The sequence below is a fragment of the Kryptolebias marmoratus genome, linkage group LG7, assembly GCF_001649575.2.
Source record: "Kryptolebias marmoratus isolate JLee-2015 linkage group LG7, ASM164957v2, whole genome shotgun sequence".
Taxonomy (NCBI): domain Eukaryota; kingdom Metazoa; phylum Chordata; class Actinopteri; order Cyprinodontiformes; family Rivulidae; genus Kryptolebias; species Kryptolebias marmoratus.
In genome coordinates, this window is record NC_051436.1 from 15,421,606 (window position 1) to 15,435,758 (window position 14,153).

At 41.3% G+C, this 14,153-nt stretch overlaps 1 protein-coding gene across 4 annotated transcripts in view; it reads right to left on the bottom strand.

The window, feature by feature from the left end:
• map4k2 (mitogen-activated protein kinase kinase kinase kinase 2) overlaps positions 1–14,153 on the bottom strand; it is a 46,882-nt gene that overhangs the window by 5,158 nt on the left and 27,571 nt on the right. Inside the window, exons 14-28 of one of the 4 annotated variants that reach the window (XM_017427085.3) lie at positions 12,806–12,864; positions 12,659–12,708; positions 9,083–9,121; positions 8,614–8,647; positions 7,079–7,082; positions 6,929–7,009; positions 4,859–5,034; positions 4,600–4,641; positions 3,279–3,363; positions 2,981–3,060; positions 2,309–2,369; positions 2,096–2,219; positions 1,932–1,990; positions 752–855; positions 63–240 (exon numbers count right to left, since the gene is read on the bottom strand). In XM_017427085.3, the coding sequence (XP_017282574.1) occupies positions 63–240; positions 752–855; positions 1,932–1,990; positions 2,096–2,219; positions 2,309–2,369; positions 2,981–3,060; positions 3,279–3,363; positions 4,600–4,641; positions 4,859–5,034; positions 6,929–7,009; positions 7,079–7,082; positions 8,614–8,647; positions 9,083–9,121; positions 12,659–12,708; positions 12,806–12,864 (1,176 nt within the window). Of the gene's footprint in view, positions 1–62; positions 241–751; positions 856–1,931; positions 1,991–2,095; positions 2,220–2,308; positions 2,370–2,980; positions 3,061–3,278; positions 3,364–4,599; positions 4,642–4,858; positions 5,035–6,928; positions 7,083–8,613; positions 8,648–9,082; positions 9,122–12,658; positions 12,709–12,805; positions 12,865–14,153 lie in introns of all 4 variants that reach the window. The other 3 variants (XM_017427081.3, XM_017427083.3, XM_017427084.3) reach the window with 3 other exon arrangements.

Below are 14,153 nucleotides of genomic sequence, written 5' to 3' on the forward strand. Positions count from 1 at the left end.
AGGTAAAGCTTTAATCTGAGACCCTCATGTCCCGAATGAAGAAACACAGAAGTTCTTTCTACCTGGTACTGAAATAGGTGTGCCGTTCAGCTCTATTATATCAAACTTGAGCTGTTGGCTGGCTGTGCCGTTCTCGTTACGACATTCCCTCACCCCCACACACAGCTGAGGAAACTCCTCTGTTGCAAGCACCAGCTGCTCAAACACGGGCAGAGTGTCTGGTAGCCTGACTGCTATGTGCTAAAAGAGAAAACAAATGGTAAGAAACAGTAAAAAGCATGACTGCTTTGTCGCGTGACTTTAAAAATGGGGAAAGAAGTTGGATTATTCCAGAGAGATACTGTGTGATGGACTTGCAGCCTGCCCAGGGCGTACCCCGCCTCTCGCAGAGTGACAGCTGGAGACAGACATGCCTTCACCCCGTGACCCAGAAAGGAGAAGTGGGTAAAGAAAATGGATGGATGGATGGATGGAGGAGAGATATTGGCTTTTTGGATGAGTTCTTTAATTGATTAGAGAGACCAGGTTTGACAGTCGGGCGGAGCTTTACTTCTAACACCCTGGAGTAAACTTTCCTAGGGTGTCTGAAAAGAAGTTTGATCCCTTGATATTTGGGACACACTCTCTGGTATGTGTTGTAAATGTCTCTCAGATACCATCCAGCCATCTATCCATCCATCCTACCATGAGAGACAAACAACCCNCCCCCCCCCCCCCCCCCACACACACACACACACAAGCACAAACTAACCTTTAGATGCATGAATTTCTGGAGAGGCTCATACCACAACAGCAGAACTAGGCCAGATGGAACTGCCGCACACAGAAACGTGCTATCCGTGTACGGGTTTCTTGCTAGAGGAAACCAGAAAGTGAGAGAGGCTGTTGATGTTGTTGCACTAAAAGTACAGAGCCCTAAAGTCATTTTCACACGTGAGCAGCAGACATTTTAGGAGAGTTTACAGATAAGTCAGCACAGAGTGGTCGACTGATATTAGGTTTTCTTTGGATGGCAGTCTTTAGAAAGTAGGCCAGTGTTACCCTCATTAGCTTTTAGCTAGCCTTTTGCTGTTTTTAGCTTGCATTTTTTTAACTTTTAGCTCACATTCTCTTTTTTTAACAAGCATTTTGATCATTTTAGCTTTTAACTAGTGTTGAGCTACTTTTAGCTCGTGTTTTTTTTTTTTTTAGCGTTAACATTTAATTTTCAGCACATTTCAGCAAAGTCACTCAGCACTCTGCATTCACGCTGCATCTTTGCAGAAAAATAAAATAGGTTAAAATAAAACAACTTTTGTACACAGGCATGTTTATGAGCTGCCTCGCACAGAGATTTCTGCACACCAGAAACAGAGCTGATAACATCGGCCCTTAAAAATAGTATATTTTAGAAAACAAATTAGATCTGAGACCTAATGCTGGTTGGAACCCATACTAACTAAACTTCAGCTGGCTGAAGAGTCACTATAAATCCATTTCCAAAGACAATTAGTTATCAACCATTTTTAGACATGTCATATCTAACCAATTAAATATAAGTGGCCCCATAAAAATATAATTAAAGTCTTACAGTATTTTGTAGTAGTTGTTTGATGAACACAGTAACAGCAACAACATGTGCTGCCCACACATGTGTCTGCTTGATAATCAGCTAAAAACAGGCAGATAATTTAGAAAATGGCAAATATTGTTCAATTAAATGATCATCTGATTCACTGGTCTTTATCTATACTTCACACCTGAAGATTGTCTGATGTAGATTAACTCTTAGATTATGAAATAAAAGAAAATAAGTACCGTGGAGGATCTGTATAAAGCAGCTGGGGTATAAATAAACTCATCGTGGAAGTCACAGTGCATCAAGAAAGGAACATTTCAAAGCTGCAGCGCATGCATAAAAACTGCTCTAGAGCCTGTTTTCAATCACTTACCTACACTACATCTCCTACAGCCTTTAGTGTCAGGAATCTTCACAGATATGGCAAACTTCCTGCACGGGGAGAGAACATTAGCGAGAACCAAATCCCTTCACTTGTCACAGAGAGCCACACTGGGTTCGTCCGAACAGCAGAAATGTTTCCTGGTCTGTCCGAACCTGTGGATGATCCTCTCAGTGAAGCGACTGGTGCCGAGGGACAGGCTGCCGTGCTTCTTCTGCAGTTGTCCTCTCTGTTCGAACAGCGCCGTCAAACTGTGGGAATAAAGCTGGGACGACTTCCCTGCGCAAAGGAGACTTTTTAAAGCAGCAGCAGACAAGATGCAACGTACTGTGTTCCCTGATAGAAGGGCAAGCTCCGGGAGATCTTACCTGAGACAGACATCAGCACATTGTTCATGACATAAAGCCAGGTACACCGCTGAGGTAACAGCTGTGGAGAGAGAAACACAAAAACAATCCACTAAATCAGGGGCGTCAAACTCCAGGCATCAAACTCCACTGTCCTGGACGTTTTAGGTTTTTCTGCTCAAGCACACCTGATTCAAACAGTTTAATTACCTCCTCACCAAATCATCAAGTTCTCCAGCAGCATGGCAACAAGTCATCCATTTAAACCAGGTGTTTTAAAGCAAGAACACATCTAAAACATGCAGGAGAGCAGCCCCCGAGGAACGGAGTTTGACACCTGTGCACTAAATGATGGAAGACTGGTAGCAGTCTCAAATATTTTCCACTTGTGAATAATGGACTCCAAAGAGTTTGGAAATGACCTTTAACCCTTCCCAGTCTGATGGGCAGCAACAGTTGCTCCTCTAAGGGCCATTGCTGATGTCTTTCCCCCTTGGTGTTGTGTTAATACCCAGCTGTATGCGATTATCAGAGCCTGGCTGATACAGGCCCATCTGCGTACAGAGTGGGCAGCTGACATCCAATCATTAAAAAGGTGTGAATGCTCTCAACCAGAGCCTCCAGCTTCCACTTCCAGCCATGTCACCCAAGACGGATTTCAGAGCAAGTCTTCGAAAGTAAAATACTCCATACCTTTTCTAGTGTGTCTTCATGAAGCTCATTAAGGTTCAGTATGTAGATCCCCTCGTCTGCTCCAAGAATAAGATACTGATCTAAACAGGGAAAGTCTTTGTTAAAGGGAGGAGTCCGTTTTCCTCTTCTAACGTGACACAAACATACTATTATACATATATTTTGATTACATAGTTACTTCAAGAGCTTTTTAAACTTAAAATGTTGCTACACAATGTATATATATCATCAGTTTTTCAAACAAACAAAAAAACACAATCACTAAATGTTCAGGGGATTAAAACACTAATCTCCTTACCTCTTGTTTTGGGTAAAATCCAGGTGACGGCACAGTGGATTTTAAGAGGGCAGCCATTGAAGACCTTGGAGAAGCAGGCGCCCATCTAGAGAAGCAGCAGAGTAAAGGGATCAGGATCCAGCTTTATGGGGTTGCTTCAGTCTCTAATTGGAATCTGTGCCTAAAACAGAACCATGCTGTCTGTTCTGCATTCAGAGCTGTCGTTTTGCACCCAATATTATAATATGACGCAATATTAATGAAGCAGGGAGACATGACAGAAGGAGGTGAGTCGATTTATGTCAAGTGATGAAAACTTTCTCATTAGGGACGAAGGTTCAGTTAAAACCAGATGTTTACATACATCGTATAAAAAGACACATAAACCTTTTTCTCACTGTCTGACATTAAATCAGACTAAACCGTCACTGTTTTAGGTCAGTTAGGATTCACAAATATTTTATATTTGCAAAATGCCCTTAATACTGAGAGAAAGAGAGTTTTTTTAGATCATTTTTTTAATACTTTCTTCATCATCAAGTTTACATACACCAAGATTACTCTGCTTTTAAACAATTTGTTAAAGCCCAGGTGATGATGTCATGGCTTTGGAAGCTTTTGATTGGTTAGTTTACCACATTTGAGGTAATTGGAGTCAGACTTGTGGATGGATTTTAAGTTAAACCTCAAACACTCTGCTTCTTTGTGTGACGTGATGGGAAAGTCAAAAGAAATCAGGAAGAGAACTGTGGACCTCCACAACTCTGGTTCATCCTTGGGTACAATTTCCAGCTGCCTGAAGGTTCATCTGTTCTAACTATGACACACAAGTAGAAACATCATGGGAACGTTCTGCCATCAGACCAACCAGGAAGGAGACGGGTTCTGGGTTCCATCGTTCTTCTGGCCTTTCAACAAGTGGAAACTAGAAGCACTCGGGGAGCACAAACCTCCGCCAACGACACCGTCTCATTAAAAAAGAAAAGAGTCTGATCCAGATTGTGATTCAGATCGTGATCCAGATTGTGATCCAGATCGTGATCCAGATTACCAATTTAATCAACCCCAACGTTTCCAGAAGATTTCATCAAAACCTGTTCCTTAATTTTAAAGGAATCTTGCAAACAAACAATCAAACAAACCAACATGACTGAAAACCTAACCTCCTTGGCAGAGGTAATAGTTTTGGGAATCCTACATGATCTTAAACAGAAAAGGTTTAGTCTGGTTTAATGTTAGATAGTGAGGAAAAAAATGGTTCTGCGTCTTTGTAGCTGGTGTAAACCTCTGATTTCAACTGTATTTGGTCATTTTGTTGCATGCTGTTAGAATTCACACTTACATGGACTTGAGGAGTGGGAGGTAGTCCATGAAAATCAGCTTTCTAGAAATTAGAAAAGTTACAAAACAAAGGGAGTAAAAAAATCAGCACACCTGAGGCATTAAAAACAACATCCTGGATGATTTTCTTTTTGGCTGTGAATTGTCTCACAAACAAGATTTACAGGGTTCAAACGGAATCAGTAAGGAGTTATTAGGTTAGCAAGTCACACAAGCTTCCTTCTCTTGGAAAGAAAAAAGCATATTTCAACTGAACTCACTGAGTCCTCTGGTTTTTTCCGCAGCGTGCTCCACTCGAGCGATAAGGGAGCGTCTCTTTTTGGGGAGGAAACCATGGCAGCCGTCGTCTTGTCTGCTGTAACAGCATAGTTTCGTGACAAACACGGGTCATTGCAGTGCTGACTGATGTCTTGTGTAGCAGAACACCTGGCCAAGACTTGTAGGAGGAAAAAAGAGAATAAATCATTTTTAAGTAATAAAAAAATTCACATTTTTATTTGTTGGAGGGGCTTTTTGTCAAATAAAGAAGTCCTGACAATACAACAGAACTGAATAAAACTATCATCCCCAAAGAGAAAATATGTTGGCATCCTAATTAGGATCATTTACCAAAAGTTAAGTTAAATAAAGCCTGTCAGTCAATCAGAATGTGGTCAGCCGACTGACGACAGACAGAGGGGATGCATACAAGCCCAATTCTGACAAACTTTGGACATTGAGTAAAATGTAAATATCGACTGAACGCAAATCTCATAAACCCATACTTCATTCACAATGGAACATAGTCAATATATCAAATATTGAAACTAAGAAGTAGTACCATATTTTTAAAAATTAAGGCAATTTTGAATTTGATGACAGCAACATGTAACAAAACACGTTGGGACAGGAGCAACAAAAAGCTGAAGTGGTATGAAACAGCTGGATGAGAATTTTGCAACTAGGTTAACTAGCAGCAGATCAGTAAGAGGACTCTGAAGAATTTTCCTTGGAGGACAAATGGGAAGACTTTGAAAATCCCATCATCTACAGTTCATAATATCATCAACAGATTTCAAGAATCGGCAGAAATCTCTGAGCTCAAAGGACGAGGCTGAAAGTCAACACTGGATGTCTGTGATCTTTGGGCCCTCAGGGGCCACTGCAGTAAAAACGTCTGATTCTGTTCTGGACATCACTGCATGGACTCAGGAACACTTCCACAGATCATTGTCTGTAAACACAGCTCACCCTGACATCCACTGATGCTGCTTAAAGCTCTATCAGGCAGAGAAGAAGCCAGATGTGAACACCATCCAGAAACTCTGCTGTCTTCTCTGGACCAAAGCTCAGTTAAGATGGACTGAGGGGAAGAGGAGGACTGATCTGGGGTCAGATGAATTAAATATAAACTTCTTTTAAAAAACACTGATGCCCGTACTCCGTACTAAAGAGGAGAGGAACCATCCAGCCTGTTATCAGCTCACAGTTCAAAAGCCTGCCTCTCTGATGGTATGGAGGTGCATTAGAGCCTCTAACATAACTGTCTTACACATCTGGAAAATCACCATCAATGCAGAAAAATATACAGGTTTTTGAACAATATATACTTCCATCCAGATGTTTTTTTTCAGTGAAGGTCTTGCATATTTCAGCAAGACAACATTTAACCTCAGACTGCATCCATTCCAGCAGCAGAGCTTCATAGAAGAGTCCAGGAGCTGAACTGAGCTGCCTGCAGTCCAGACCTCAACAACTGAAAACATTTGATGCTTCATGAAATAAAAAAATCCAGCAAAGACTCAGGACTGGTAAACAGCTAAACAGACAAGAATGGGACAACATTCCTCCAAAACCTCCAGCAACTGCTCTCCTCAGCTCTAGATGTTTACAGACTGATGGTGAAAGAAGAGGAGATGCTTCACAGAGAGAAACATGGAGCTGGAACAACTTTAAAGAGATGTGTTACTGCCATCAAATTAAAAATTACCTAAATAAAAAAAAAAAAAAAAAAAAAAGGTACTAGCAAAGAGCTGCTGCTGAGATAGTTCTAGTTTTCCAGTGCTTTGGGCAGTGGAAACAATAAACTGGTGTTAAGAAAGCAGTGGATGTATTTTAGCACTAGTGGAAAACCACCATGTTGGAACACGTTTAAAGGTGGGATTTAAAGCCACACATCCCTACTGCTCAGACTCTGGTTCCAAAACCACAACATGGCAGCCCCCGTAAACCAGGCCCTGCTAGCTTTAAGTCTCAACAACAAGAGAAGGCATTTGGTCTCGTATTATAAAATATGTCAATGGGTAAACAAAGCTTTAGCATGTTGGAAAGGTGGCAGTGAGGTGCTGTACCTGAAGTAGAGCTGGAGTCGGCTGTGATGGCGGCGTCTGGGCCAAGTGTGCAGCTCGGCCTCAGTGTCAGGTCTCTGTCCTCTGCGTTGGAAGTCAAAAAGCTGAAGGCTGGCAACGAGGCCGTGGGATTGAAAAGACCACTCTTCCTACCTCCCTGCAAAAACACCAACGTGCGAGTTAGCCCAGTCTGTATAAGAGTTGGGTTCTTCACACCAACACTTACAAAAGGAAAAAAAGATGGTGCTGTTTGCAGTTCAGTCCCATTAATGTGGATCTGGGTCTATAAATAAGAAGACAGGGGGATGAACAATGACTATAGTTGATCTCTGTTTAAATAAGCAACTTTTATAAAGTCATCCACTTTTACATATATAGGCCTCCTTCATAGATGACTATGGATGAACATCCTGGGTGTAGCTTTTAGCTGCCTGGTTGGAGCAGCTCCTTTGGTGGCTAATGAGGCCAATGTGAGAGCAGCAGACTCGATGACATCACTCAAAGCGGTGTGTTGTCTCAGTTGGTTGCAGAGTGGAGGATTGAGCTGCTCACTCCTTCCGGTGTTGGCGCTTCTCACCGCCATGGGCCTGGAGGTTCAGGAGAAACCTCCTCCATGAAATAACACAGTGGAATTTAATCTGAATTGGATTTAAGAGTTGGACTTGTTTTGTCTTTTGAACAGTGTCCTGAGATGACTTTTGTTGTGAACTGGAGCTATGTAAAGAAACTGAATTTAACTGAACTGAAGTATCCAGTACGTGGTTTGTGGGAAGAAACTGAAAGCTGTGTGTATGCTGAGACTGTGTTTAGTCTTTGATTATGTTGTGGTCCAGTGTCCTGCAGAGAAGGGACAGTTGATCCAGAAATACGTTGTTCAGTTTTTATAACCTGATGGAGCGCGGCCTCTCCTGAACAGTGGAGTTTGACTCTGAGCCACTCTGTGATGGAGCTGGAGAGGAGCCTCTCCACTGCACCTCTGGAGAAGTTGGTCAGGATTTTAGTTAACACTTCAACCTCAGAAAGTACAGTTTTGTTGTGAACTCTTGTGATAAGTTGTTTGGTGTTATGAGACCAGGTGAGATCCTCCCTGATGCATTTAAAGGTTTTTACCCTCTCCACCTCAGACTCTCATGTGTGAATGGGAATGTGTTGTATCTTCCTCCACCATGGATCAATAATCATCTTCTTGGGTTTGTTTATTTTCCTGACTCCAGGCTCCGAGTCCTGCCACCTCTTTGCTGTAATCTGTAATCCTCTTAATCCGAGTTGTCTGTAGGCTGGGTACAGGAACACTGATACACAGTCTGACTGTCTAAAGCAGGGTGAGGCACTGTCCTGTAGGTATCCATGTTACTGTAGACTTTGTTGAAAATATTACAATCCCTCATAGGTAAATATACATGCAGGAGGCATTTGGGGACGGCTTTCTTCAGATTGCAGTGGTTGAGGTCACTAACCACAATAAAAACAGCATCAGGATGTACAGTCTCATGTTTATTGGTGACATCATGCAGTTTTAAAAATATGTTGAAGGCACAATGACAGAAAGTGTGGGTGAGTCTTTCTTTTTTCCTGTGTGAGACCTTTTTATTTTCTTTGTTAAAATAAGTTAAAACTTGTTTTCCATTCAGGACATTGGACAAAACAGAAAACCAGATGAATTCAGTTGTGGTAAGGTTCATACTCACATCAGCAGATGGCGCCCTCCTAATTGTTAAATTGCTGAAAGACAAAGGAGCAACAAGACCACGATCAGTCTCTAAAAATCCAACGATCAGAGATCGTCCTACTAAACCAGATGAAGTGCCATGACACCAAGCTGGACAACAGAGGCAGATGCTGCAAACGCTGAGGCCAGGCTAACAGAAGCACACAAAAAAAAACACCGCAAACAAGCAGACAAGGGAGCCCTCAAAGATGCAAACCAGTGGGTTTGTACTGAGTCAACTCTGCAATCACTTTAAGTGGTTTAGGATGATAATTAGAAGTGAGTGAGCACAAACCCAATGATTATGGTTAAAAAAACAACAATAACCCACTGCTATTAGCTGATACACACATAATAACACAGTAACAAGAGGTTTATTTCAGGTATAGTCAGGTGGGATAGGAAAACACTGCTGCCAGGAGAAGCTGAAGAGGGTGGACGTGGCCTACCTCATCTCCAGAGCTTGTTCCACACATTCCAACAGACTCCTGCAACAGGAAGACCTCTGGTGTTTATCTGACTATGGGCCTGAATGGCCCATAACAATGAGGGGGGGAGAGGGGTAGGAAACAAAGGCCCTTCTCTATCAGGTGCTGAAGTCCCTTAAAAACTGTTTAGCTTCTTTGACTTAATGCAGTTGCTACATTATGCTAACCAAGTTAGTAGCGGAAAGGGATTCACCAAGGATTTCACAAATAACAGTAAACAGTTTTATTTTGGATAAGAAGTAATTTGTTAGGAATACATATAAATGTTGACCATCGATATACAAAATCACTAGTGCAATGTAAAGAGCACACCCACTGAGTCAATAAAACTGCACGGCGCCTGGTTTTAGGTCCAACTTCTGAGCAACATTTGCACCCTCTGCCTGCTCTGCCTCGGCGCCACGTTCATAAAGCAAACAGGACCAGTTATATGCTGGAGCAAACACCAAGTTCAGCAGGGGTGAGCAATTTGCACTCGTTCTGTATCAGATCGCAGCTGAGAAAGAGAAAAATGTTTCCTCGTCGGGAGCTCCAGCTTTTAAAGGGATACTTTGGTGATTTTTTTTGGTGACATGATGGTCTGTCAAAAAAAAACTGTTGTTCAGAACTAGTTAAAGATGGTTCTTAGCGATTAGAATGGATTCGAATGGCACCAAATACACATCTAAATTCCCTTAAAGCACATTGGTCTGGACCCCTTTTATCTGTGTATGTTTGGTAGTCTGAACATAATCTGTCCTAAGCGCCACTGTAGGACCTCCTACTGAACTGACCCCACACGGTCAGCAGAGTTACCTGGGTGCCTTGGGGTTAAAGTCTTCTCAGATATGAGCTAGATAGCAGAGAATTAAACCATGATCCTTGGGAATAGTCTGAAGATACGGCTTTGTTTGTTTTGGTTTCCGCTAAAAGTTTTAATGAGATTTTTATCCCTTTCAATGTGAGTGTAAAATATAAAATCTCAATATAAACTTCACTTATTTACACCAGGTGATGATTGGAGCACAGCTCCTTATCATGAAGAAGTGAGGTCCTGCAGTGTTTCTGTATTTGCCATGTGACCCCCCGCACTGTGGCTGGGCACCTGCAGCCATTATGAACACAGATGAGCACGTTTCCTGTTTCAGTTGTTTTCATTCTCAGCCACAGTTTCCCGCTGCACTCTGAATGAGAAACTGCCTGTCGTTCGCTATGACTGGTTGATTTCCGGGGCGGGTATCGAGTGGGTTAGTAAATAATGTGACTGGGATGAAAAAAAGAAATGATGTATCAGAGGAAGAGCAACAGACAAAATGCATCTTGTAGACAATCCTATGATCTCTCAGCTTTGGCAGATCTTCAACACATTCTCAGTCAGTTTCACGATCTAAAACAGTTGTATCACTCAACCCTGAAGGGAGTATCTCACTGGGCTGCGGCTGTGGGAGTCTAGTTGGTGACTCAAAATTGTGAGGAAATGGGCAACGTTTCAGTTGCCGAGCTGTGTGGCTGACTTTTCAGCGGCCACTTTTTGAAAATTATGCCTCATTTTCATGTGCACGGCTTGCAAAACCTTATCTTAAGCCATGCACCTTATTTTGTTGCCCACATCGTACCCACCTTTGCCCACCCCACAATTTCAATAAAGTGTCACAGAATTTAAGTAAAACTAAATCCATGTTATTCAGCAAATTTAAAGTAAATACACAAGCTGAGATACATGTAGATGGAAGAATTGTCAAAAGATTAAATGAAAATAATTCACTCGGTGTGATAATAGATGACAAAAGAAGTTGGACACCTCATATAAAAACACGTACACGATAAAACTGTAGGAAGAATTTTCAAATTAAATAAGACAAAACATATCGTGGACCACAAATCACTCCACATGCTATACTGCGCATTTGTACTAACATAAATCTGAATTATTGTGCAGAGGTTTAAAGCAAACTTTATAAAAACACATTATCTTAACTTTACTACAGAAAAGAGCCATTAGGATAGTTCATAATTCACTACTTTAACATTTAAAATGAATAAAATCTAATCTGGTTCTTTTTTTTTATCTCACAAATAATGTGCAAAGGAAAACACAACCTACTGCTTGGCAGCAAACAGAAATGCTTTTTTCTACAGGGATGAAACAAATGATTTGAAGGGGGAGTTGAACTTAAAGCTTCCTGTGTTCGAACAACACTAAAAAGTTGTTGCATTTCTGTTTGAGGAGTGAGACGGTGGAATGGATTAAGTACAGAGTTAAAGAAACGTCCAAGAATGACCCTGTTCAAAAAGTTGCACAAAAATATGGTTTTTATGAGGTACAGGGAAGAAGAGGGGGTCCAACTGAGAGATATAAACAAACATGAGGGTGCATCTGTGTGTGTATATGTACACATATAAATATGTATATGTTTGTATGTGTACATGTATAGTATACACTGTTATGACTCTGTGTTGTATGCTAAGGGGGAAAGTAAAAAATTACATTTACTCGTATTACTATATAACTGAGTACTGATTTTTTTGTATTTTGTACTTTTTAAGTTATTAATCCAATCTGTACTTTTAGTTTTACTTGAGTATGTTTTATTTCAAGTACTGAGTTCCATTTTAAACCCAATTCAATATGGAGTAAAAAACATGAACGTAAACGTGAATTAAAATCAGGAGGAGAAAAAAATGTGCGCCATCACACCTGCAGTGACGGGTTCTGGTTCTTACGGGTCAGCTGGTCTATGATCGCGCTAAAAGTACAAAGTCTGCCCACTCAGAGGGACGATTCCTCCACCGGACCCAAACTCAGCAGCCTGTGAAACGCATGCGAGGAAACTGAGATACTCCTGCAGATGTTTTGAGACATTTTGGAGACTCCTTCGTGAATACCAACAAGTCCAGTGAGATACAATCTTCACCGTTTGCCATTCCCATAGTCTGACCCGGCTGCTGCACTCTGCCCTTCAGTCACGGGCACATGAGCTGAACCAAACAAGACCCACGTCCAGAACCAAGACTGGTGAACCTAACAGGGCATAAACTGTTCCATCCCTGATATATACAGCGTTTACTTGGAGGTTCAGCATCATTCCTGTCAATAACAATAAGGAATGAAAACCAGAATTCAAAAGTGAATCTTTCAAAACAAAAACGTTACTAAGAATAACAACAGGATCACCTTTGTGACACATTTTTATATAAAACACTGACCCTGCCCTCACTGTCATTAGTGCTGAACAAGTTAACTGTGTTCTGGTTTCGTTTGGTTGACTCTTGGCCCCAAAATGATACATTTATAAATGAGAAATCTATAAAACAAACTCAATAAGAAAGTGAAATAACTAAAAAAAAAAGTGAACAGACACCATGTTACAACCCAGTTTTCAGTTCTCTGTAACCCTTTAATACTTCCATGTTTTCATTTAGAGTTTATCTTTGTTTTTATTTGGCACAAACTTTTAGAAACTGTACTGTTTCTAAAAGTTGTTTTAACTACAACGGAGTTTTATCAGGACAAGCTGAAGCTAAAAGTGTAAAACAGAAAAGAAAGGGAGAACTTACGGTGCGTTTTCCTCATCTCCAGACAGACTCCAGTCGTCATCATAGGAGCTCTGCAGAAACCAGAGCAAAAGGGAATAAAAACCTTTGGTCCTTTTTATGATATTTTATGTTGGTTTTAGGTGTTAAAAGAAAATAAAGTGAAATTACCAAATCAGGATAGGGCTCTGTGACTTTTCTCACCGGAGGCCTAAACTTCACTTGGTCAACTGTAAGGAGAGCAAAACGTTAGAGTTACAGAAATAACATCAAAAACTCACACTGAGAGAGGCGCAAACAACAGGAGGTGGAAGAAAATGGATATTTTTACTGCCCGCTGCCAAAAGGTGGGCAATAATGTTTTTGCCCATGTTTATGTTTGTGTGACTGTGAGGAAAATCCCTCATGAGCCACTGGACAGATTTTAATGACACTTCCAGAAAGTGATCATGGAATGTTTCACTACAGCTGATTAATATTTTGAGTTAACCCAGTTCAAGATGGCCGCCACAGCCAATTGACCTTGAAAAAGTACAAAAATCCTACAGATACTGACCTAAAATTTGGTGTGGTTGTAGCTGAGACAAACCCCCAACAAATTCTGAGTGACAACAAATTGTAAAGTCATTCGTTTAAAATTCTGCCATTAAGCATTTGCTCGTTTAGAAACGGATTAGTTTGTTTTCTCAGAGTTGACTGAGATTCAAATGAAGAGAAGTCACAGCTCGTTGAATAATCACAAAGAACCTGAGCTGCTGCTGCAGTTTGACTTTGAAGCTGAGAACAAGGAAACTGCTAAACCAGAAAGCAGAAGTGACAGTCTTGTATCGCCAAACACAAGCAGACAACCTCGCCCATGTCTTTAACACTTCTAGCGTGGACTACATCAATTCTTTGTTTTCAGAATGTCCAAACAACTTCCTGGAAGATGTAGAATTTCAAATATTCCTTTTAACATGCAAAGCTCTCAACAACCAAGCTGCATTTTATATTTTCCTAACAGAGCACTTTGCTCTCGGACTGCAGGCTTACTTGTGGTTCCTAGAGTTTCTAAAAGTAGAATGGTTTCCAAAGTAAACACCCTCCTCTACATGACCATACCTGGAGACACCACAAACAAGACCAGAGAACCAACCCCACCACTCTTGCAGCAACCCTCGCGGGGGCAATCAGTTTTTAGCATACCATCACTTTTTGGCACGACACCAGCCATCCTTCTTTCAAAACGTGTCAGTTAGGTACACCTTTACCCCCACCTGTGGCTGACATGCCTGTTAGTCGCTTTTTTGCCTCCACCCTAAAATCTGACCACTTTTTCTCCACCTCAGTCCCGGTCCTCTCTGTCCCACTTATTGAATTAACAGTGGGAGTGACGTGCTGTCGCTTATAACCCTTTCTTTTATTTGTAACGCCACTACTGCGGCTCCCAAAAATGATATTTGTTCTGTTCTCCACCTCACTCACCATCACCATTTTTGCCTCGGTGAAATTTAGTTTCTTCGCTCTTTTCTCTGTGGTT